Genomic DNA, 24,276 nt, shown 5'->3' with positions numbered 1-24,276 from the left:
TATCAAACATTTAGAGAAGACCTAACACCTATCCTTCTCAAACTATTACAAAATATAGTAGAGGGAGGAACACTCCCAAACTCATTAAACGAGGCCACCATCACCCTGATACCAAAACCAGACAAGGATGTCACAAAGAAAGAAAACTACAGGCCAATCTCACTGATGAACATAGATGCAAAAATCCTCAACAAAATACTAGCAAACAGAATCCAACAGCACATTAAACAGATCATACACCATGATCAAGGGGTTTATTCCAGGAATGCAAGGATTCTTCAATATATGCAAATCAATCAACGTGATATACCATATTAACAAATTGAAGGAGAAAAACCTTATGATCATCTCAATAGATGCAGAGAAAGCTTTCGAAAAAATTCAACACCCATTTATGATAAAAACCCTGCAGAAAGTAGGCATAGAGGGAACTTCTCTCAACATAATAAAGGCCATATATGACAAACCCACAGCCAACATCGTCCTCAATGGTGAAAAATTGAAAGCATTTCCACTAAGATCAGGAACAAGACAAGGTTGCCCACTCTAACCACTCTTATTCAACATAGTTTTGGAAGTTTTAGCCACAGCAATCAGAGAAGAAAAGGAAATAAAAGAAATCCAAATCAGAAAAGAAGAAGTAAAGCTGTCACTGTTTGCAGATAACATGATACTATACATAGAGAATCCTAAAGATGCTACCAGAAAACTACTAGAGCTAATCAATAAATTTGGTAAAGTAGCAGGATACAAAATTAATGCACAGAAATCTCTGGCATTCCTATACACTAATGATGAAAAATCTGAAAGTGAAATCAAGAAAACACTCCCATTTACTATTGCAACAAAAAGAATAAAATATCTTGGAATAAACCTACCTAAGGAGACAAAAGACCTGTATGCAGCAAATTATAAGACACTGATGAAAGATATTAAAGATGATACAAATAGATGGAGAGATATACCATGTTCTTGGATTGGAAGAATCAATATTGTGCAAATGACTCTACTACCCAAAGCAATCTACAGATTCAATGAAATCCCTATCAAACTACCACTGGCATTTTTCACAGAAGTAGAACAAGAAATTTCACAATTTGTATGGAAACACAAAAGACCCCGAATAGCCAAAGCAATCTTGAGAATGAAAAACGGAGCTGGAGGAATCAGGCTCTCTGACTTCAGACTATACTACAAAGCTACAGTAATCAAGACAGTATGGTACTGGCACAAAAACAGAAAGATAGATCAATGGAACACGATAGAAAGCCCAGAGATAAACCCACGCACATATGGTCACCTTATCTTTGATAAAGGAGGCAGGAATGTACAGTGGAGAAAGGACAGCCTCTTCAATAAGTGGTGCTGGGAAAACTGGACAGGTACATGTAAAAGTATGAGATTAGATCACTCCCTAACACCATACAGAAAAATAAGCTCAAAATGGATTAAAGACCTAAATGTAAGGCCAGACACTATAAAACTCTTAGAGGAAAATATAGGCAGCACACTCTATGACATAAATCATAGCAAGATCCTTTTTGACCCACCTCCTAGAGAAATGGAGGTAAAAACAAAAATAAACAAATGGGACCTAATGAAACTTCAAAGCTTTTGCACAGCAAAGGAAATCATAAAAAAGACCAAAAGACAACCCTCAGAATGGGAGAAACTATTTGCAAATGATTGCAAAGGAGTAATCTCCAAAATTTATAAGCAGTTCATGCAGCTGAATAACAAAAAAAAAAAAAAACCCAATCCAAAAATGGGCAGAAGACCTAAATAGACATTTCTCCAAAGAAGATATACAGACTGCCAACAAACACATGAAAGAATGCTCAACATCACTAATCATTAGAGAAATGCAAATCAAAACTACAATGAGATATCATCTCACACCAGTCAGAATGGCCATCATCAAAAAATCTAGAAACAATAAATGCTGGAGAGGGTGTGGAGAAAAGGGAACACTCTTGCACTGTTGGTGGAAATGTAAATTGATACAGCCACTGTGGAGAACAGTATGGAGGTTCCTTAAAAAACTACAAATAGAACTACCATATGACCCAGCAATCCCACTACTGGGCATATACCCTGAGAAAACCATAATTCAAAAAGAGTCATGTACCAAAATGTTCATTACAGCTCTATTTACAATAGCCTGGAGATGGAAACAACCTGAATGTCCATCAACAGATGAATGGATAAAGAAGATGTGGCACATATATACAATGGAATATTACCCAGCCATAAAAAGAAATGAAATTGAGCTATTTGTAATGAGGTGGATAGACCTAGAGTCTGTCATACAGAGTGAAGTAAGTCAGAAAGAGAGAGACAAATACCGTATGCTAACACATATATATGGATTTTAAGAAAAAAAAATGTCATGAAGAACCTAGGGGTAAGACAGGAATAAAGACACAGACCTACTAGAGAATGGACTTGAGGATATGGGGAGGGGAAAGGGTAAGCTGTGACAAAGCGAGGAGAGACACGGACATATATACACTACCAAACGTAAGGTAGATAGCTAGTGGGAAGCAGCCGCAAAGCACAGGGAGATCAGCTCGGTGCTTTGTGACCGCCTGCAGGTGTGGGATAGGGAGGGTGGGAGGGACAGAGACGCAAGAGGGAAGAGATATGGGAACATATGTATATATATAACATTCATTTTGTTGTAAAGCAGAAACTAACATACCATTGTAAAGCAATTATGCTCCAATAAAGATGTTAAAAAATATCCACATAACTTTTCACATGACTAAAGTTAGCTGCTGAAATTGATCTAAGAGGTAACTATTTATGTCAGTGTGTACCCCTTTGGGGAAGGTACTAGATCACCATTCATTCAAAAGCAGTTCATTCAATGGGATACATCTTTCACTGGGGGTGATGTCCTATGGGTAATTTAAGTAATATTACTTTTAAAAATTAACAGAGAGAATAAGCTAAGATTTTACTTTCATTCTTTCAAAAATTAAAATCAAACCCAGAAAATCAGTCCTGTTTACTACATATAAGCCATTTGTTACTCAATAAGCCAACTGATTAAATATGTCCACAAGCTAATGAACTTAGTTCAAGAGCGTAACTTCCATCTTTTTCTCCTTCATGAAAAGTAATTTATTAATATACTACTCTGAGGTCACAAAATATCCTTGCATCTCACAAAGTAAAAGCTTATGAGTATATGTTCCAATTTTTTTCTTTATATTTTATACATATTTTGATGATAATAGAATATTAAGGATGTGATCAGCTGTCACAAAAGCATTTTCACTGCTGTAAGCGTGCATACAAATCACCTGGAGATCTTGCAAACCTGCAGATTCTGATGCAGTCGGTCTGGGGTGGGGCCTGAGATGCTGCGTTTCTTATAAGCTTCCTGGTGATGCTGATGCTGCCAGGCCAAAGGCCACACACTTTGACAGGCATGGGTCTAAAATATATTAAAGTTCTATCTTCCTGTTACTCTTTTTTTTTTTTTTTTCTTTTTTTTTTCTCTTTTTTTTTGTTCTTTTTTTTTTTTTCTTTTTTTTCTTTTTTTTTTCTTTTTTTCTTTTCCTTTTTTTTTTTTTCTCTTTTTTTTCTTTTTTTTTTTCTCTTTTTTTTTCCTTTTTTTTTTCTTTTTTTTTCTTTTTTTTTTCCTGTTACTCTTAACTAAATATTTATCATATCTTTCCTATTACCCGACAATAGGGAATTTACAAACAATGAAAGGTCTCTCAGATTGTAAGAAATATATGACCTTAAGCACACACACACACACACACACACACACACACACACACACACAGAGTTAACTTTTGCAAATGACCTTACCTTCTCATCATGGGTTTACTGTTTTATAACATTATTCCCAGAGGGTTGCAATTTTGGAGGTAAAGCTTTCAAGAAACTAATGGATTTCTTGCTGTCAGCACTAAGGCCCCTCTGTTTTACAGTGAAATTTGAAAGTATATTGATGGCATTTGTCCCTGCATTTCATAGGAAATAATCACCCAAACACTTGACAATTTTTACCTCCCTCTTGGGAGAAGCAGTATCTGCCCATTAGAGGCAGCAACGTGAGAGTGCTCTTTTCCACCCACCTTCTTTGGCTATTTCAGAAGCTTTTATAAGAATTCTGATGGCCTGTTTGTATTCTTTATTTTCCAGCATTTTGTCTGAGAGTAATCTGTAAGTCCTCAGGAGACTCTCACAGGCCAACAAGTTGAGAACGCGGCCTGTCTCATCCTTCCATATCCGTCCCTGCGTCAATTGATGGAAGGCCTCATAATGCTCCGCAGCTTCCAGAAGCTGACCTGAAGAATAAAAGCCATTCATAAATACAAACCACAGGCCAGAACATATTTTCAGATATTTTGCATACGTCTTGTGCTTTACTATTAAAGTGTGTGTGGGTGGGGAGAGAACCACGGAATGCAGCCAAGTATTTCTAAGGCTGAAGAGGACTTCAGCTGGGAAAGGAGCTGTCTCAATTTGGACCTCAGATTCAGCACTGATTTTGAATGGACACCCGCTAAAGGGATATACTTGGGCTAGCAGAAATTGAGGAGAAGTACAAATGTTTAGAGACGGTGTGAACGTAAAGTAATAATTATTAATAACAATCATATTAGCTAACATTTATTCAACATTATATATGCAAGGAACTGTGCTGTGCACTTTATATGCATTTCTCATTTAATTGTCAAAACAGGCCTGTGGAAAAGAGATTGTTATGATTCCATTTTAAGGTAGAAAAGAGTGAGGTTAAGAATTCTGCGCAAGATTGCCTGGCCAGTGGCTTAGTAGATCCAGACAGTCTGATTCCAGAGCCCACACTCTAAACCACTTTCTTGCACTGCTTTCCCAACAGAAAGCAGTTCTTCATTCTCGAGAATTCAGGTGTCTTGAGAAAGGATGCAACTGTTACAAATTTCAAATTTAAGTATTATGGAGCTTTAAACTACTTCTCAACGTTTGATTGGAATTTCCAAGTTATTTAATTTTAAAATTACAATGTAACTTAACTGCCCTTCTCAATTATATTTTATAATATAGCCCGAAATATATCTTCTCAAAGCCAAAACTCTAAATTAACTTTAAGTCATTTGATTCCTTGAAATGTGAGCAAGCACGTTTCTGGAAGGGTAGTTTGTAGTTCCATGATACAGATTGTATTTTACTTGTGAATTGCCTTGTAGAAATGCACACAAAATCCTGTAATGTAAATGCTCTTTTATGGTATTGGAGTTACCTAATTGGAATGAACTGGAAAATCACTTACATCTAGGCATTTCAACAATCGTAGTTAAGAGTGAGTGCAGGCTCCAAACAGACAGCCTGAATTCCTATTCCAGTTTTACCATTTTTGCTGTTTAGCCTCAGGTTAACTACTACACTCTCTGTGCCCAAATTTAATTCTTCTGCAAGTAAGATTATAGTGTAACTATTCAAGGTGTTATTATGAGAAATGAATTAATACCTGTTCAATATCTGATACAGAGTAGGTACTCAGTAAACACAGCTGCTGTTACCAGTTGGCATAGTGATAATATTTTTAAAACCCCACAGGCCAATTGAATTATCGCCACTATTTATTTTCCCTTTCTTTAAGTACAACATAGCCTTCCTGCGAAATATGTAGTTGAGTCCTTATGACAATATTATCACAACTGATTAAATTAACCTATGTAGGCCATATTAGGCTCAATACATTTCCTCAAATAAGATGCACTGCATATTACAGATTGGACATTCCAGGATACTGTAGCCACTGCCATCACTATTGCATATAATTTCCTCCTATTTTTGCACTGAATTTGCTATCAAAATAAATATTAAAAATGCACAGATAAAGACAAATAGTATTTTAAAAGAAACACAACAGAGATGCATAATCAGCAAATAAGCTGTACAAAAATTCAGTAAAGACATGGCCAGTCTGAGTCCCATGCAGAAGGAGGGCATATCAGCAAAGATACATAGAGAGAGGCGGGTGTGTGCTGCTGAGCTGTTTATAAACTTGTATTATGAAATTTTCACATGATAAAAGACCACAAAGCCATAAATATGATATTACAGAAGAATATTTGATTACATGGACAGGTGCTTATGATAAGTGAAAATATTGAAAAACATCAGATAACATTTATAAAGCATTACCAGTGTTATATGGGTGATGAATTGGTTTCTTTTCTGCTTTTTTTTTTCCTGATTATTGGCATTTTCTAATGTTTCTATCATCAAAATGTGTTCAGTTTGTAAAGAGAAATATATAATGGAAACTATTTTAAAATTAATGCCCAGTCCTTTTTCATTTTGATGCAAATACTGAAGGTTGAAGTTTACTGTTCTATCTTTACATTTAACTGACAATTTTTCTCTTACCTCCCACAAAAGCAGGCATAGTTTTTCACCTCTCTCCTGCAGCACCTCTGCCAGAAACACCTTTCCCCAAATACCCATGACTCTCGTTTCTTTTTTAAAACTCAAATGGAGCGTTGACATATATGTGTGTTATGTTTCCTCTGTTAACTATATTTCTGCCTGTAAAGTATAGCTCTGTATCCCTGGAAAGATGTATACGAGAGTTCTTTTTTTTTTATCCAGCATCCATCTATTTATAAAGTATGGATACATATTTCTTTTTGGCCATGTGAATAGGGACAAGTGGATACAGGGAACTGTGAGTAAACCAGATAGTTCCAGAAAAACTTGGGACCATAAGGAGACTAGGAAGGGCCTAACAGCATCTGTGGTCACACACAGTAACCATATGGAAAGAGAGTCCAAAAGTGCATTATAAAATAACAGATTCACTAAGAATTCCAGGAGGAGAGCCAGGAGATGAAGCTTTGGATAACCCGACTAATTACAATGAGATGCAAATGAGGCATAATGATGTTAATAGCATATGAGAACTGATAGCTGGGTCCAAGATTTGATCCACATGGTGGAAGAAAGGGGAGGTAAGGAGAGGGGAGGGTGAAAGTGGGGAAAGGATATGTGGAGGAAATGTGGAGAGGGCTGAAGCGGGGGAAGGGGGGAGACAAAGGTGGGGACCATGTCTCTGTATTCCAAACAAGCCAGACTTCCCTCTGTGTACTGATGTGATTAGGTTTCCTGCACAGGCTAAGCAGAAGTGAAATGAGAGGTTCTCGGGACATTGGTTTCAATTGGCTACTATGGAAGGGGGCCTTGGAATGATTGAGAAACAGACTTTTCAGTTGAGTTTGATTTTTGCTCGAGCACTTGGGACTAGTATCAGTGTACTGCTTAGGTCATGATAATCTGCCAGGGTTCAGCTCTTACAAGGATATATGTGAAGTTTGCCATGAGGAAGGAGCAGTCCAAGATGCTTGGGTAAAAGGAACAGGGAGCTACTATTTCTTGAAGGCCTACTGGGTGCTAGTCAAAATGGAACGTTTTTTTCCCCAGACGTTATCTTATTTAACCTTCCAAAACTGGTGCAGTAAATATGACTTTTCTTTTGCACCAAAGAGAAAACCGAGGCTCACAAACATTAAGTGACTCAAATAGCTAAAAAGTGATGTTTAGGATTTAAACCCAGGATCACCAAATGCCCACACAACTTAGTGCTGCCACATTAGGTACAAGTCAGAAAACTTGGGTGGAGTAAGTTAGATTCTCTGGACATAAATATCTGAAGTTAAAAACAATGCTTGAGTTATGTGATTTCTAGTCTCTACCAGTTCTATAACTCTGTGACTCTACTCAGGCAATCACAAGATCCTCCAACATGAAAGAACAGATACTGGCCACTGATGTGCTTCTCATTGGTCTACCTGAAGGAGTCTGATGTAAAAACAGCACTGTAACCTGCATCTAAATTCTCTAACCTAAACCGTGAGGTGACATCCATGGGGTGAAGGCACCTAGGATGTCCCATACTTAGTCCTAACCTGTGGTCACAGGTTATTCATGGTTTCATGTCCCCTTCCTTAACCACTTTGCCACAGAGGAGGTCACTGGGGATTCTGATCAGCACAGCACAGTTTTTTTAATTAATTAATTTTAAATGTTTTATTGGAGTCTACTTAATTTACAACGTTGTGTTAGTTTCAGGTGCACAGCAAAGTGATTCAGTTATACATATACATATATCCACTCTTTTTAGATTCTTTTCCCATACAGGTTATTAAAGAATATTGAGTAGAGTTTCCTGTGCTACCCAGTAGGCCCTTACTAGTTATCTATTTTATATATAGTAGTGATCAGCACCGTTTTAAACCAAGGTGACTACTAGAAGAAGAAGAGTTTTCCAGCCATTCTCAGATGTAGGGAATCGTTTCTAAAGTTATTTGGTGGCAAATAGGACTGTAAGTAAGCCAGCAAGGATTTGATCCAAATAATCAGAAGCACACAAATGACCAGGCTGCAATTTCTAAAGGCTGGTCAGAATTTGAAAGTACATATTACAATATGGTATAATATTTGATTTAAAAATATTAAAATATGTCTACACTATGAAGGGGGCATAGTAGTTTAAATAGGCAAGTATCTCCCTTTAAGCATGATTAACAATGATATCATTTCCATGCAATTTATATTTCCAACAATGAACAGGATTTTAAAGGTTTTCTTACTTTCTGAGTAAAGACTCATATTACTATTGACTAGATATTTATTTATTTATTTATTTATTTATTTATTTTATTTTATTTTTTTGCGGTACGCGGGCCTCTCACTGTTGTGGCCTCTCCCGTTGCGGAGCACAGGCTCCGGACGCGCAGGCTCAGCGGCCATGGCTCACGGGCCCAGCCGCTCCGCGGCATGTGGGATCCTCCCGGACCGGGGCACGAACCCACGTCCCCTGCATCGGCAGGCGGACTCTCAACCACTGCGCCACCAGGGAAGCCCTAGATATTTATTAAGACATAATGCATCCTGTTTTTATCTGAAAGTTTTTAATATACCTGAGAGAAATGTTGGAAGTGGTCATTCTGACACTACACATGTAAATACAAATGAAGATCATAAACCAGATTTTCAAATTTGGCTCACGGCAAACCTTTAGAGCTTCTTCACGGTGTTCATGTGTTGTCTGCCCTTTGTTACCAAATAAACTTTAATATATCAGGACCAGACAAGATTCCCAGATCCCACCATCAATCGTGTTGAAGGACAAGCATCTAGATAATCGTCCTTCTCTGGAATTCACAGGTGTTAACATTATTTTTCATTGAGAAAGAGGGCAGAGAGAAGAAGAAGAATTACACCAAAGGTATCACAAAAGTAAAAGTTTACAGAAAACAGAAAAGAGAAGGGCACATTCATAGATGTTAAAGGTCTCCTAAGGGGACATGAGCTTTATCTTGTTGCACCAGGAATTACTCATCACTATGAGTAACAAACATCACAGGAGTAACTGACAAGAAAGGCATACTAACCATTGTTCAGCGAAGTGCCTGGTTCTATGCTAAGAAAAAAATCCAGAGTGTCCACTAATATTTCAAGTGAATCAGGGAAGAAAATGGAGCCAAGATGTTTTGTGGGAGCGACTGGTGGTGACCTTCCACCAATACCATCAGTAATGGATTTAGCTCAAGAACACGAGATAGTATCAGAAAACACATCATGGGAGACGCTGTGAACAATTGTGTGAGACAAGAATCCAGGCATGGATAGAAGTAGCCTCAGTCTCAGGTTTGTTTGTTTTTTTCTTTTGGTTTGCTTTTTTTTTTTTAAAACAATTATATAACATCTACATAAACGACAATGTTGTATGCATTTATAGTTTTTCACCCAAAAGAAAGTGTACTCTTAAAATAAAACTACTACAAAGGAGCTTCACTTTACCTAAAGCCCACATAAACAAGAAATCTAGCCATTTATTTAAAAATACAAACAAAACCCAAACAATGTTGTAAACTGCAAAATGTCTGGTAGGATGTTAAGATAAATACTATGCAGAGAAAATAAGATTTTATACATTTGGGTATTACCCAGGTTGTTGCTTACCCCTCTTCCCTGGTACAACATCTCTGAAAGTTTATAGATATTTGTTGTATCACTGCAGATGTCTAGAACAAATATTAAGCAAAGGAGAATGTATATGATCTCTCCCATTTTAGTTTTTTTTTAAAGTAGGAAGATTGACTAGATATTAACACAAATGGGTTTAAATGTGAAGCTGCCATAAAAGCAGGAACATAAATGTAATTCTCCCAGCCGCTATTTTGATGCACATTTTTGATTCCATGAATATTTTATGAAATGGCCCAAACTAAAGCCATATAACATTCCTGCATTACTGATGCTTGCGCCCGTAAGCTACGAACATTAGAGGCATGATTGAGTGCATTAAAATGAACTCGTTCAGCAGTGCATTGATTACTTGAAGGGGGAGGGAAAAGAAAAAAGAAAAAAAAAAAGAAGTTGCTCCACTTAAGAAAACAGCAAACAAATCTAAAGTTTGCAATATAATAAAGGCGTAAGCAAGTCTGAAATAAAATTTCCTAAATAGAGTGTGACTCTGTCTAGACCTGACATTAATTAGGCAAGGTGTTAATTATGTCCAAAAATGGCTCTGGTATCGTTCAGGTAATTTCAAATGTCACAATCTCTAAGATGCACAGGCGGGCCTGCTTTAGCTCCATGCATCAGCAATTCTGAAAATAGCTAATTATTTCCTTTTCTATCAACTTGCACACTTGCCAGTAAAAATAACGCTACAGGAAAAATTGCATGAAAATAATTTGACAGGTCCGTAAGGCCTATTTCTTCAGCAGCCCTGGTATAAGTCATAAGCATATTTAGTTGTAAATGGTGCACATTTGTTGAAGAATTTAGGGAAATATTCCACTTTGGTTTAAAACAACAACCTAAAGGAACAATAAAGCTTTTTGTATATTATATTACATTTTAATCTGGAGCTCCTGGACATCTTCAGCGGTTAAGTTACTATTCTGTGCAATGTAGACATAAAATCTGCTGGAAGCAAATTGAACAGTAGCAAAAAGAGAAATATGTTATTGCCTTTTTGTAAAAACAAAAGACATTGTTTTCCGCTTCAGTTTAACTGCATGAGCAATTTATATTATCTTTAGGTTGTAACATTCAATTATGATAATTATAATGGCATGATACACGCTGAAATATTAAGGGCTCGTCATACTTCCCAATGGAAACTATCACTTTCAAGGGTTTATCTCTCGTCAGGGGAGATTTGCTCTGTACTATAACCCACTGCACACCATTGCAAAATGGAATGCTGGAAAACAAAGATTGGGTTTCTGTAACTCAATGGCTTCCCTAATAAACGGGGAAGAAAATGTGCCCGTACTTTTGAGTAGCTGCTTTGGGATACTTAGAAGAAATTTAAAGTGTTATTTAAAAAATGGAATCCTTTATCATTTTGAGCAAAGATTTCAGATAGACATTACAGGAATGCTATCATATCCCTGTTAAAGAGTACAGGTCACTAAACCAGACAATGAAAAGGATCCCAGGAAGACAGGAAGCCAGGTGTGGGTGAAACTCACCAGAGGCTTTATCACTAATGTCGGCAATACTGGTGAGTTAATTTTTAAATTCCAGAAAATTTGCCTGGACTTTTCAAATATTCTGGAGGAACTGTTATTAATTGTTGTTGTTTGTGATTTTAGATTACTGAATTGTGGTCAGGGATGGACATGGTGCCCCAACTTGTCATAATAAACTTGTCATACTAAACCTCAGATGGTAGCTTCCATCCAAGTGTTATAATTTCTAAGGATTAAGCATTGGGCAGTTTTGCTTTTAAATGCTCACAATTGGAAGTATTGAAATCACTCAAATAATTTTTAAAAATGTAAACCACTTGTATAATGAAGAAACAATAGGAAATTGATACTAGCCATTAAAAAGCTTATAAACATTCCACCTCATCTCAAAATACGAAGTAAAATGTGTCGACAAGTGTAAAAGTCTGAGGAGAAATAAAGTCAATATTGACATTAGATCAGCTAATGAATTATATTGCTCTGGACTTAATCAATAATGTAATTCTTGCTTGAATTATAGATTGCTCACGATCTTAAATAAACCACATTCGGATTGTGTGTACTATATGCTTTATGAGCACAGAGAAAGGTGTAGAGCATACTTGCCAAAGTATCAGTATTGATTCTCTTATGGGAGATGGTGGAGAGCGAGGATATTAACTTTTCCCCTTTACATTGTCGCTCTGATTGAAAACAGGCACGTGCTAATTTTGGATATTACAAAAACCTAATTAACTGAAAGTAATCTATTTAGATGAGTATGGAGGGAGAAAAATAATGTTAGTGGAGACATTACCACCATGTGTCTAGCATAAATAGTAACTGATACATATGTGTGTGTGTGTATATATATATATATATATATATATATATATACATACACACACATATATAAGTGTCTACATCTTATTTTAAATTTTTATTTATTTTTTATTGAGGTATAGTTGATTTACAATAGTATATTAGTTTCAGTCGTACAACAGAGTGATTCCAAATTGTTAGAGATTATTTAATGTTATAAAATATTGGCTATATTCCCTGTGTTGTGCAATATATCCTTGTAGCTTATTTATTTTGTACATTGTAGTTTGTACCTCGTAACTCCCTACCCTTCTCTTGCCCCTCTCCCCTTCCCTCTCTCCACTGGTAACCACTAGTTTGTTCTCTGTATGTGTGAGTCCATTTCTATTTTGTTATTGTCATTTGTTAATTGTTTTAGATTCCATATATACGTGATAATAGTATCTATATTTTAGGGATGGAGAAAATGAGCCTCAGGGGTTCTCTTGCCTAAATTTCACATACCAAGCAGGTGGCAGAGCTGATGCCCAAAGCTCATGATGGCTTTATCTGCTCAAGGTGACCCCTCTTTGGAAACTGTACAAGGAGGACAGTTTGACTTAAAAGCAAAGGCCAAGGTTTAAACCTGAGCACCATGATATCATTGGACCCCTCGCACCCTTTCTTTAAGGGCTCTGAAACAAGGACAGCAATGCCAACCTCAGGGTATGACTGTAACAGGCACTAAAAGAGCTGCGTCGGCACCCTGCAAAGTGCCTGGTGCTCTGTGGACGTTCAGTAAGTTTTCATGCCATTTTATCTATTTTTTTTCAGGTTTGCCATTTGGAGCCATATCTGGATGAGCCTGTTGTGTGGAATGCTTCAACGTCAAAACGTTATGCAACAGTGTCACTTATTCAAATGGAAAGCCTTTTAAGACACTAGTTGGAAACAGCACACTTCATCCAACTTGCGCCCAGCACCCCTCTCACTCTTGGTGAGTGGTACCTCCTAGGAGCAGGGCCTCTTCTCAGAGAGTCAGAGGAGATACTGCCTCCAGAAGGGTGAATCAGTGGGGCAGGAACTGCAGGCTCAGTGCAGCGATTCAAGACCTCCTTGCAAAGCTTTGAAAAAGAGAAACCCGCTACAGAGCAGGCACCTCTGAATGAGGCTTCCTCTGCGTGCTACTCCTTAAGCAGTAAATAATTAAAACCCCCTGAAAAAGACAGGTAAAATACAAGCCACAATGTCAGTAACACAGACATGAAAGAGAAGGGGAAAAAAATGAATTAAAAAAAGGCAATGAAATAATTCATTTGAAGCTCTAATAAAGTTTCATTTTCAGTCTTGTTTAAAGATATATCAGACTTTAGGGATGTAACCTAATTACATTTTTATTCTAAGTTCCATTCAAAGATCTTGGACTTTGATTCTTTAACACAGATCAAACATGGAATAACTTTCTTGTGGCTATCAATACTTAAAAAGGATCTCTTCATTAAATACTATAAGGTCTTAGGAACGTGTACACATAGCAGATGGAGAATAAACTGACATGCCCTTAAAAGTGACAGTTAAGTTATGTAGAAATAGCAATGCTAATTCACTTAACTTCTGAAAAAAAAAAAAAAAACTTTTTAACTATGACATTCACTTTTATTCAAATATAAAGTGACTCAGTTTCTAATACTGATCAAATCAGATGCCCCTTAGAAAACATATACTAGTGCCCACTTTCTAAATCCATTTTTGGAATTTACCTGGAAAATGAAATCCTGGAAGTAGCAAGTCTTGCAGTCTTGCAGAGACTAAAGGGGAGATGCTTCAACAGGCCTGCAGTCAACCCAAGAGCCTTAGTGACGGGTGGGTGTGTGAGAGTAATCGATGCTCATACTTAGACACTTTCTGGATTGGCTTTACTTCATATCGTTACTAGGAAACCTCAATGGAATAACGCCTTTGCTCTTCCAGAGAATCTTTTTGGAAAAGTTTCCTCCAAAGGGAAACTTTAAGATGCTAAATTAGAAGCAGTGTAAAAGTGGGGGAAAACAAACAAACAGGACTTATTTTTTTAACTCTGAAGAGGAAAAAAACGTTCCCAATGAACAGACAGAGTTGTACTAGAGGTATGAACAGGTAGGGCAAGTACAGTAGGACTTAAAGAGGCCAGCAGGAAAGCCGGCAGAGTTTTGGTCATGATTCAGTGGCAACCATTGGGAGTTTTGTTAGAGTTGGTTTTTGTTTGTTTTCCCTGTTTTGAAATATCCACAGTGTCCACTAGTGAATCTATTTTCAAGGATAAACATGGAATATGATGTCCTTTGTTGATTCAAGTGCTGTTTTCTCTTACAGTGTTCTGTATGTAATGGAAGCTTCATTGTTACAAATTTTAAAATAGGATAGCAGTTTAAATAGAAAATAAGAGTTGTCTAAAACCAAAAATAACCATATTATGCTTGTCAAAATCTATTAATAGCAAATAACAAAGACGTCATTTTCTCACCACTGTTTGGTACATGAATAAACTACTAGGTTTAGAAAGACAAAAGAAAAATTTGAATCTTCACTATATTTAGGATGGCCAATTCCTCCAGGTTTGCCAGGACATTTTTTGTTCCTACCCCAAAAGTGTGGAGTCCTGGGAACCCCCTGATTCTCAGGCAAATGGGATGATCAGTCTCCGAAACACTGACCCAAAATACAAAGAATTTTGAAAATATAATTGAGTAAAACACAGAAGTGATATTTAGCAAAAGCATAATGCAGTATGTGTTTTACTTGTTTTATGGGCAAAAATATTACATCAGCATGAATGAAATACTACATGGAAAAATCTTAAAAATTACTAACAATGACACCATCAGTCAATGAAAATGTTTTTTTTGGGTCAAGCATCATTCTACTCCTTATCCATGCATAATTTTTATACAGTTATAAAGAGATTATTATAGTTAGTTTGCCTATCTAAATTATTTTATTAGAACTATTACTTTCCATATTAAATATTTCCATAACTGCATTATAAAAGGCTGCATGATATTTTTTTGCGGGGGGATGTATACTTTAATCATCTGTCTAGTGCTTTTATATTTAGATTATTTCTCCACTATAAATAATGTTTCAATGAACCCCTTCATGTATTTTTTCTATATTGAAATTTTTTTAACTTTCTACAAGTGAAATTAATAGATAAAGATGTATGGAAAATTTTGTAGTTCCTATGCATTGCCATATTACTGTCCAAAACCATTTAAATGATTCATATTATCACCAGCAATACACAGTAAGTATTATTTTAACAAACCATGATTGCTTTGTTTTCGCATTTTACAAATATTTCACAATTATTCAAACTGATTTTTAGAGAAGTTAGTTATTTTCCTATATGTTCATTACATATCATATTTCCTTTTTGGCAAATTATCTGTTTGTATCCCTTTTCTACTCATTACAGTGGTCTTAACATTTTCCTTACCAACTGATGTATTCATTACATAGAATACATCTACTAATTTCTTTGTAATATATGCTGCATCTAAAGTTATTTTTTCTCCTTTCTCCGACCCCCTACTCCATATCTGAATACTGTCTCTTCTGTTGAAATGTCTGGAAGTCATCCTTTCCATCGATTCAGCCAGCAGACTGGCTCACTCCTTATCAGTCTTAATGAGTCCTTAATCTTCCCCTGCTTCTAGTTCCCCCAGTTCTAGGCTACCCCGCCACAATTACTGGACAACCTAATTCATACATGGATTCCACCAAATGACAAAAAGCTTTGTTATAAAACCACCCAAGCCTTCCGGTCCCCACTCACTCAGTTTGCTAGTCATTTTCTTTTCCACTTTGCTCTCCATATTTGGAAGGCCCTCTATACAGTATTAGCCTTTATGGATTTAGTTTTCTTAGAGAACCATCCTTTATATGCGTAATCTGGATAGACTAAAATGGCAGAGGAGATTAAGTCATGAGGGGGTCATGTCACTGGTACTCCCTGATGGAATGGGCTTCTCACTGAGCACTCCAGGGCATCTGGAGGGGTAGGGCTGGGGAAGGACCATGGAGGCAAACGGTTGGACAAGTTGGCAAATGACAGAGGACACAGAAAAGGAGATACAATTTTTTTTATTCATAATTTTGTGAGGGCCAGTTTTTTTTTTTTTTCAGAAGCCTTTTCTTGTGACAATCTAAGTAAAAATAAATGCAGGAAAAATAAACCCAGAAGGTCAACTTTGTGAGGTGTCCGCTGAGCAAACCTTTGTCTAGGGAGGTGTTGTTGGGGAGTGGGAAAGACACTGAACCAAAGATCTGAGGACACAGGGTCCCGTCTTGGCTCTGACAGGCTTTAGTTGTCATTTAACCTGTCAGAATCCTGTTTTCTGCAAATCTGAAATGGGAATAATATCTCCTACCTCATTCATGAGAAAAAGCATGACATCTGTATCATCTATATCTACTAATACACCTTTCTATATGTGACTGCCATTATGTACATTGCAGATACATCTGATTTGTTCTATGTCTGCCTAAATGTTAGTTAAATCAGTTTGCAGAGCCATGCACATATAGAGATGTTTGTGTGTATTTGTGTTGAGTATGACACAGAGAGGGGAGAGGGAGCTGACATGAATGTAGAACTCTGAATCCAAGTCTACTAACAAAATACGTGGCCATGGCAAAATTGTTTCATTACTCTGTTTCAGCTTCTTCATCTGGTAAATTAGAGTCTGGAATAGATGACTTTTAAGACCTAATATGGCTCTAACATTCATTCATCTAAAAGAATTAAACAACATAATTTCCCAACCCAGTTTTCAACAATTGAGAACAATTTTACAATCTACTAAATACATACCTACCTGTTAATCCATAGAAAAGGTTTTTCCTGACCCTTAGGGCCACCCTTGTATCATCCCTTCCTGAACATCAACTGCAGGAATCATGAACACATATAAAATTAATCCCTCAGAGAACGATTCTCTTCTATTTCCCACCCAAGCTACTACCCTTCAAAGGGTTTCCTCATTTGTATGCAGTAGCCCAGCATCCAAGTGGTACAACAAGGACAAGCATAAAAAGCCTGCAAGCCCTAGAGACCAAGAGGATACATACCTACTAAGCACCTACTGCACAAACAAAAGTTACCCTACCACTTGGAAAGGCAGCAGGGAAGTTATTCATGGAAGCAAGGTCTCCCGTCTCCAGATAGGCTTAATGTTCTGAAGGAAAAGTAAAGAAGTTGACAGTTTTTAAGGACTGATCTTTCAGTAGACATTTAAGTGACCACAAAAGTCAGAGCTGGAAGTGAACTCAGAGCAAAGAGCATCTGCTCCCACTGCCTCATTTTACAGACGAGGAGAGCAAGATCCACAATGATTAAACAACTTACCCAGATACACAGTTACTTAGCAAGTGGCAGTGTCCAAAGAGAGTCTAAGTTTATTGCCCAATCTAATAGTTTTTCCTCTGCTAGATTTCTTCTCTAATCTGATGCTCCAATGCTGTTAGGTTAACTGTGCAGACCAAGATAGTCATCCAACCTCAATCATCCAACCATCACTAATTTAATCTCTGTTATGAATTTGCAGGCTTCCGACTTATATCTCTATAAAAGCTTTTGTCCCATATTTCTAATATCCCTGTAGATTTGGGCTTCCCTTACTATCGGAAAAACCATCAATAATTAACATTTCCTCCCACTTTTCTACATGATAATAATATCATTGGATCTCTAATAGTTCTTTAATCATCACCATTTTTTTTCTTACCAACTGTAAAAACCTTCTGTCCTTTTCAATACTTTTTAATTCAATGAAATCTTTAAAATTAGCTAGTTCCCCCCCGCTATTAAAAAATAACACATGCACAAGATAACCAATTCTAATAGTGCAAAACGGCGTATAATGCAAAATACCTCCTGCCATTCCACATCATTGGTGCCCTTCTCTGGGGTAGCCTCAGTTGAGATTTTGTGTATTTGATGGGTTTTAAATCTTCTCAACAGCGTTTACATCTCTATTAATTTTTAATAAAATGAAAGAGAAAATAAAACACCACACTAAAAACTGATATATCCTTTGCATTTCTTTTAGTTATTAAGGCTGTTTTTCTAAAGAAACTGGCAAACATTATTCCATGACAAAATAGAAATTACCATGGAATATCTATCAATTTTGATGTGGCATCTTTGATGATATTAAAATCTTTGATGATATTATTGTATTTTAACCTTTTTTTGGAGAACTGAATACTGTGATGATAAACTTCATTTCAAATGCTGAAGAATAAAAGTATTCACCAAATGAAGTGATATTTATGATAGAATATAGAATAAGGTAAAAAGCCAAAACTCTAGGAAGAGATTGTTTACATCAGATTCTAAGGAGTTTTTTTTAAATTGCCTTCTATTATTTTAGATAGTATTCTCACAATAAATGTTCTGTCAGAATTTAAAATGAAAGAACATTACATTTTTCACATGTCAAATCATATCACTCCACCATTATTATATTCCTTTATTTTTTCCTAAAATAACATCTTTTTTTTTTTTTAGTTAAGAAAAGTCACTGACACTACATTGAATATTGTACCGGTTTCCTGAGGCTGCCATAACAGTACCACAAACTGGGTGGCTTAAACTGGGGGCTGGAAGTCCAAAATCAAGTTGTGGATTTGCAGGGCTGGTTCCTCCTCAGGACTGTGGGGGGAGAATCTGTTCAGTGTCTCCCTCTTAGCTTTTGGTAGCAGGTGTTTCTTGGTTTGTAGATGGTGTTCTCTCTATATCTTCACATCATCTTCTCTCTGTACATGTCTCTCTTTGTGCCCAAACTTCCCCTTTTTATAAGGATACCAGTCATATTGGATTAGGGCCACCCTAAAAACTTCATCTTAACTTGATTGCCTGCAAAGATCCTATTTCCAAATAAGGTCACGTTCATGGGTAGTGGAGGTTAAGGTTAAGAATTCAACATCTTTTGGGGGTTCCACAATGCAACTCATGACAAATAGGGTTGAAAATTTTTCTCTCAAATGAGAAAGCAGAAAGTACCAGCATCCCATGCAATACTTGTCCTGTCTTGGCTGTGTAGTTACCAAAACTATTCAGCACCAACACTGGGGAAGGAAAGCCAAGCAGTGCAGCACATGTGACTCTATGACAAGAGACTGCAGGCTGGGTGTGAAAAGTCTTACCCCACCAAACACGGAGACAACTAGAGTCACAGACACAGTTACGAGTAAGGTGTGTGTGGGAGCCCAAGCCAGTGGCAAATCTGAGCTCAAAGCAGAGAGGAGACAGGGTGGTATGGAGGGCTCCTTTACCTTCTGAAGGACCCACTGGGAAAGGCATCAAATGAAGGATGGGGTCTCATGGTCTGGCAGATGATGGATTTGAAAATATGGAGTGTACACAGAGAGATAAAGAAGGGAAGGTGGGAGGGAAGAAAGCCAGATGGATGGTGGCGTTGATGAAAAGGGTCTCAGAAGTGTATTAGTCAAACTTCGGGATGGATGGATCAAGCAGAGCTAGAAACTACTCTGAACCGTGTTGAGGCCCAGTTGTGTGTCATGATCAATTGTAAAAGGCACTGCCAATAATTTTTATAACAAAAAACAACCAAACTTGTGGAATGGTTTGCTTTTTTTACATATAATGATGATCTGTTATTATCCATTTTAAAAAGTCCTGTTTATTTGAATTCCAATGTGCTTTCTAGGTGGGAGAGAGAGGCTGTAGGACTTCAGGGAGCACATGACCCTCAGCCTATTTCCGTTTGACCACAGCCCATAATCTGTGGTGGTGTTACTACTTCTGCTTCGGGGGCAGGATGCGTGTGTTGGGGTTTCAGTAGTCTCATAAGAATGCTCTCTAAGTCAACATTAACAATCATATTTGCTTCCCTGAGAAACTAGGTTGAGAATGGCAGCTATCCTGCACAGAATCACTGCCCCAAGGCTGGGGCAGCTGGAAGATAAAAAAGATATAGAAGCTCATGAACAATAGGTGGTGAGCAGGGGTACAGGGATTTTTTTTTCTTTTGAGCAGATATACTGACATGGTTTGAGGCCACCAAATGTTTCTACAGGCAGAACACGAGAGTCTGTGTGCCCATGGTGGGGATCTACAGGTAACACATCTCTCTAAAGCTGTTCTTCAGCAATGGAAGCCTGTTCTGGGAATGTCCACAGATATCTAGATGTTTCTAGTTGTATGAATTACCTGAGATGATAGTTCAAGTGGGACTGAGTGGCAGAGATACCTGCAGGGTAGCTTATCTTGGGGGTAGCAGATCAGACACCCCTGAGTTCTCAGATAAGGCATCTACAGAATCTGTTACATCAGCTAAATGTTTCCATTTGATGAGTGTCTGAAGTGTCTGTGAGCAGTTTTCAATGTTAACAATCACAACTGCTATGCCTGCGCCTTTAACATCTTTGCTGTAATGGTTGGTTCTTCTTCTACACTGAGTTACTAAGTTAGCCTGGCAGGAGCTTCCAGGAGACTTCAGTGAGGGGAATTAGGAGTCCAGAACTGAGTCAGAGAGCTCAAGTTTGGATCCCAATTCCAAGACCCATGATCAGGGAATGAGTCTCTGCTCCAGATGGAAACACTTCAAGACTGGATCAGCCAAGGGACCCACTATTTCCTCCTGGATTAAATAATGATAATCATGGGATCTTGAAATAGTCTAGGACCCTGGATAGCAGGCAAAACACTATTGTAGACTTGTGATGGAGTCATTCTATGTCAGTGAGCTTAAAAAGTTGTCTATTTTTATTTTTTGGATTATAAATATGTTGTTCATCTATTATATTCAAACAATACAGAAATGTGTTACAAAAATGCATATATTTTTCTATATTAAAAATAAAAATGGAATTTTTTGAAGACTAAATTATATTAATAAATTGAGAGATTTGTAAAGTGTCTAAAAATGTTAAAATGGAAGTTTTTGGAAAAGCACAAAGACATTATATATCACATCCCAAAGGGAATCTTTAGTGTAAAATTTTCGAAGAAATAGCAAAAAACCACTCAGACGGCTCGTGAAATCCCTCATTCAAAATAAGGGCATATAAGTGTTGGAGATTGTATCAGTCAAAGTTAGATTAGGCTACACTGTGGTAGTAAATAGACCCTGAAATCCCAGAGGCTTAGACAAAGTAGTTTTCTTGCTCACATGAAGTCCACTGAGGGTGGGTGACTCTCTAGAGTCACCCAATGCTCATTCAGGGAACTGGTTGCTTCCATCTCATGGTTTCACCATCTCAACATAATTCCTCCATGGTCACCATGGCAAAAACAGAGATAGTAGGGAGGACTCATATCTGCTCCTCCAAGTTTCAGCCTGGAAGGGACTGCTCATAGACCATTGGCCAGAATTAGCACTTTTATAGTGGCTGGCACATAGCACTCAATAAGTGGTAGCTCTTATCATTATAGTCAATGGAAAACAGCATTTTGACTAGCTGGATAAGAGTTTATCATGTGTAACTAGCACCATTGATTATTACCCTAATGTAGGGCATTTGTATTGTTTCCATTTATTTTTATTATTACCAATAATACATGTATAAAGATATAATATGTCTTCACATAAATTTTTGTCTTCATATCTGATTTTTTCCTAGATATGTAATCCTAAATTGTTTGCTAGAAATGTCAGGCTAATTGATCCTATCACCAGCAATGTGAAAAACCTGCTTAAATTTTTAAAATTTCACAGCATTAAATGCTATCTTTAATAAGTAAATAGACAACATTTATCCCTGCACATGTAAACATTTAAACATTCTGTACCTATCCTATCAGTCGACTCTCTCAGATTACTGTAATTCTAGAGTATTGACTTGCCTCTTCCACTAAAATGTAAGCCTCTGAATCAAGGGGCCACAAATATCTTTTTCAGCCATATACTTCCAGCACTTATCCCAGTATCTTGCACATAGTAGAAGTACAATAAATGCTTGTTAGAAAATTACAGGGGAAAAGTAGCATTTCTTTAGTGCTTTAATTTGTGCTTTTTATTGTCAATGTTGGCTTTTATTTTAATGTTTATTACCCAGTTTAATTTCTTCTACTGGTGTGTTAGTGTTTTTTCTTACCAATTTGTAAATGTCCTTTATATAATAATGATGCTAACCAGTTATATTTGTTTCCAATAATTCCCAATTTTAGTTTATCTTTAATTATATGAGGTCTTTAATAAATAATTTTTTCTTTAAGTACATGTCAACTCTCTCAGTGTTTGTTTCTGATAGTGGGAACGCTGTACCACTAGCCTCGTGTTTCCATGAGGGGACCTCCTCTCTCTTTCCCTCTTCACTTCTCACCACAGAGGAGGAAAAACAATGTATCTGACTGGTGAAATCCTGAACTTCCATTCTCTCTGGACTCTGCTCTCAAGCTCCATGCTGAAGTTCACAGGCACAGGCTTAGAACCTGTAGAAGAGTCTGAACATGACCAGTCTTTCAGTAACTAGGTGGTTATGATGAATTCTGTGAGATAATAGAGTTTGATTTGAACAGATATAAGCTCTGTTCCCTAACTAGCCTTAGCTATTATGATCTGTCTGATTCCCATGTTTCTTCTGAATTGGTTCTGAACTTGGAGCAGTGAGAAGATTATAATTACCTCTCCTATAAAGCCCATCATTTTTCTTTGTGCTTTGTTCCATTGTTTTCACGTTTCGAAGGTCTTTCTCATCTAAGACTGAAATATATATTTGCCTCGAGTTTCTACTTTTTTCATCGTTTATTTTTAAATGTTTCTCATATAATGTAATTTTAAAATAAGATACAGAAGTAATTAACATTATGATAAAATGTTTGGAAAATCATAAAGAGAAAAATTTAAATCACACTTAGTTTTTATACTTTGTATCTTCTACTTCCAAAATTATTGACATTTTTTGTAGACTTAACATTTAATCAGTTCCAGTGTATACTGTCAGTTCTTTGATATTAGGACTTCCCTCTTCTTAAAATTTTTAATTTTGATTTATCTCTTGTTGGGTTGTAGATAGAATACAGCATACACGGAAACTACATTCACAGTGTACTTTCTGAAGTACATAAGTAAGAATACCTTCCCATTGCTTCTTATGGGACAGAACTTACTTCTGTAGCATACTATCAGTTCTCAAGTTTATAGCATTCCACTCTCTTTACCCTCAAACCTCCTGGACTCTACATTTTTTTTTTTTTGGCACTTATTGTAGCAAAGAAGAAAAAAGTGAGTCTTATCTAATTTTTGTTCCAATGAAGGCAATCTGTGCTTTTTCTTTGGATGCAGGTGGGAGTCTGTCTTAATCTGAGTCATTCAAAAAATTCCCGAGAATTATCTAGCAATGGATTTTTCCTTATAGTTTTGACTGGAGCATAAAGAGCTATTTCAATCTGAATATTCATATCTTTTTAGGGTCAAGAAAGCTTTCTTAAAACGTCTTTGGTTATGACTTTCATTTTGGTTATCATCTACTCTACCTCAGAAACTTCCATACTGATAATGTCATTGTTTTCACTTCTTAGTCTTTCACTTGCATTTTGGGAAAATGTTTTGAGCTTGTCCTCAACATCACTGATTCAATATTCCATTGGGCCAATCCTGCCCTTTTTCTGCTCTGCATTTTAATTTTACCAACACTTTTCTTAAAAAGCCTTCCTTATTTCATCTGGAGCTCACTGTCATCTCATTTGGTTCTATCCTTAAGCCTTTCTGCCTCCTACTTGTATCTTTCTGAAGACATTAAGAATTTTTCTAAAATGATCACATTTACAGGTTTGTTCTTCAGATTAATGTTTTGTTTTCCTTGTATTTTCTACATCCCTTTAAAAGACTAAAAAGAGCGGTCTTTTTAGTCCAGGTATTTAAAGGCAAGCAGAGTAGACAGTCTGCCCTAGGCTCTGCTCGCTGGCTAGGTGGAGCTAGTAGAATCCTCCACTTCTACCTCCAGTTGGTAAGAACAGCACTCACTCAGTACCAGTGTCTAGCAGGCATTCTTC

The 24,276-nt window shown here is 36.9% G+C and overlaps 1 protein-coding gene across 2 annotated transcripts in view; it reads right to left on the bottom strand.

The window, feature by feature from the left end:
* The window catches only part of TTC29 (tetratricopeptide repeat domain 29), a 261,762-nt gene that overhangs the window by 184,615 nt on the left and 52,871 nt on the right, over nt 1-24,276 (bottom strand). For both annotated transcript variants that reach the window (XM_033857319.2, XM_073805519.1), the window contains exon 7: nt 4,095-4,307. In XM_033857319.2, coding sequence (XP_033713210.1) covers nt 4,095-4,307 — 213 coding nt within the window. The remainder of the gene's footprint in view (nt 1-4,094; nt 4,308-24,276) is intronic.

This window comes from Tursiops truncatus, chromosome 5 (assembly GCF_011762595.2).
Source record: "Tursiops truncatus isolate mTurTru1 chromosome 5, mTurTru1.mat.Y, whole genome shotgun sequence".
In the NCBI taxonomy this organism is placed as follows: domain Eukaryota; kingdom Metazoa; phylum Chordata; class Mammalia; order Artiodactyla; family Delphinidae; genus Tursiops; species Tursiops truncatus.
Note: the sequence above shows the minus strand (reverse complement) of the source record. Positions and strands in the feature narration are given on the sequence as shown.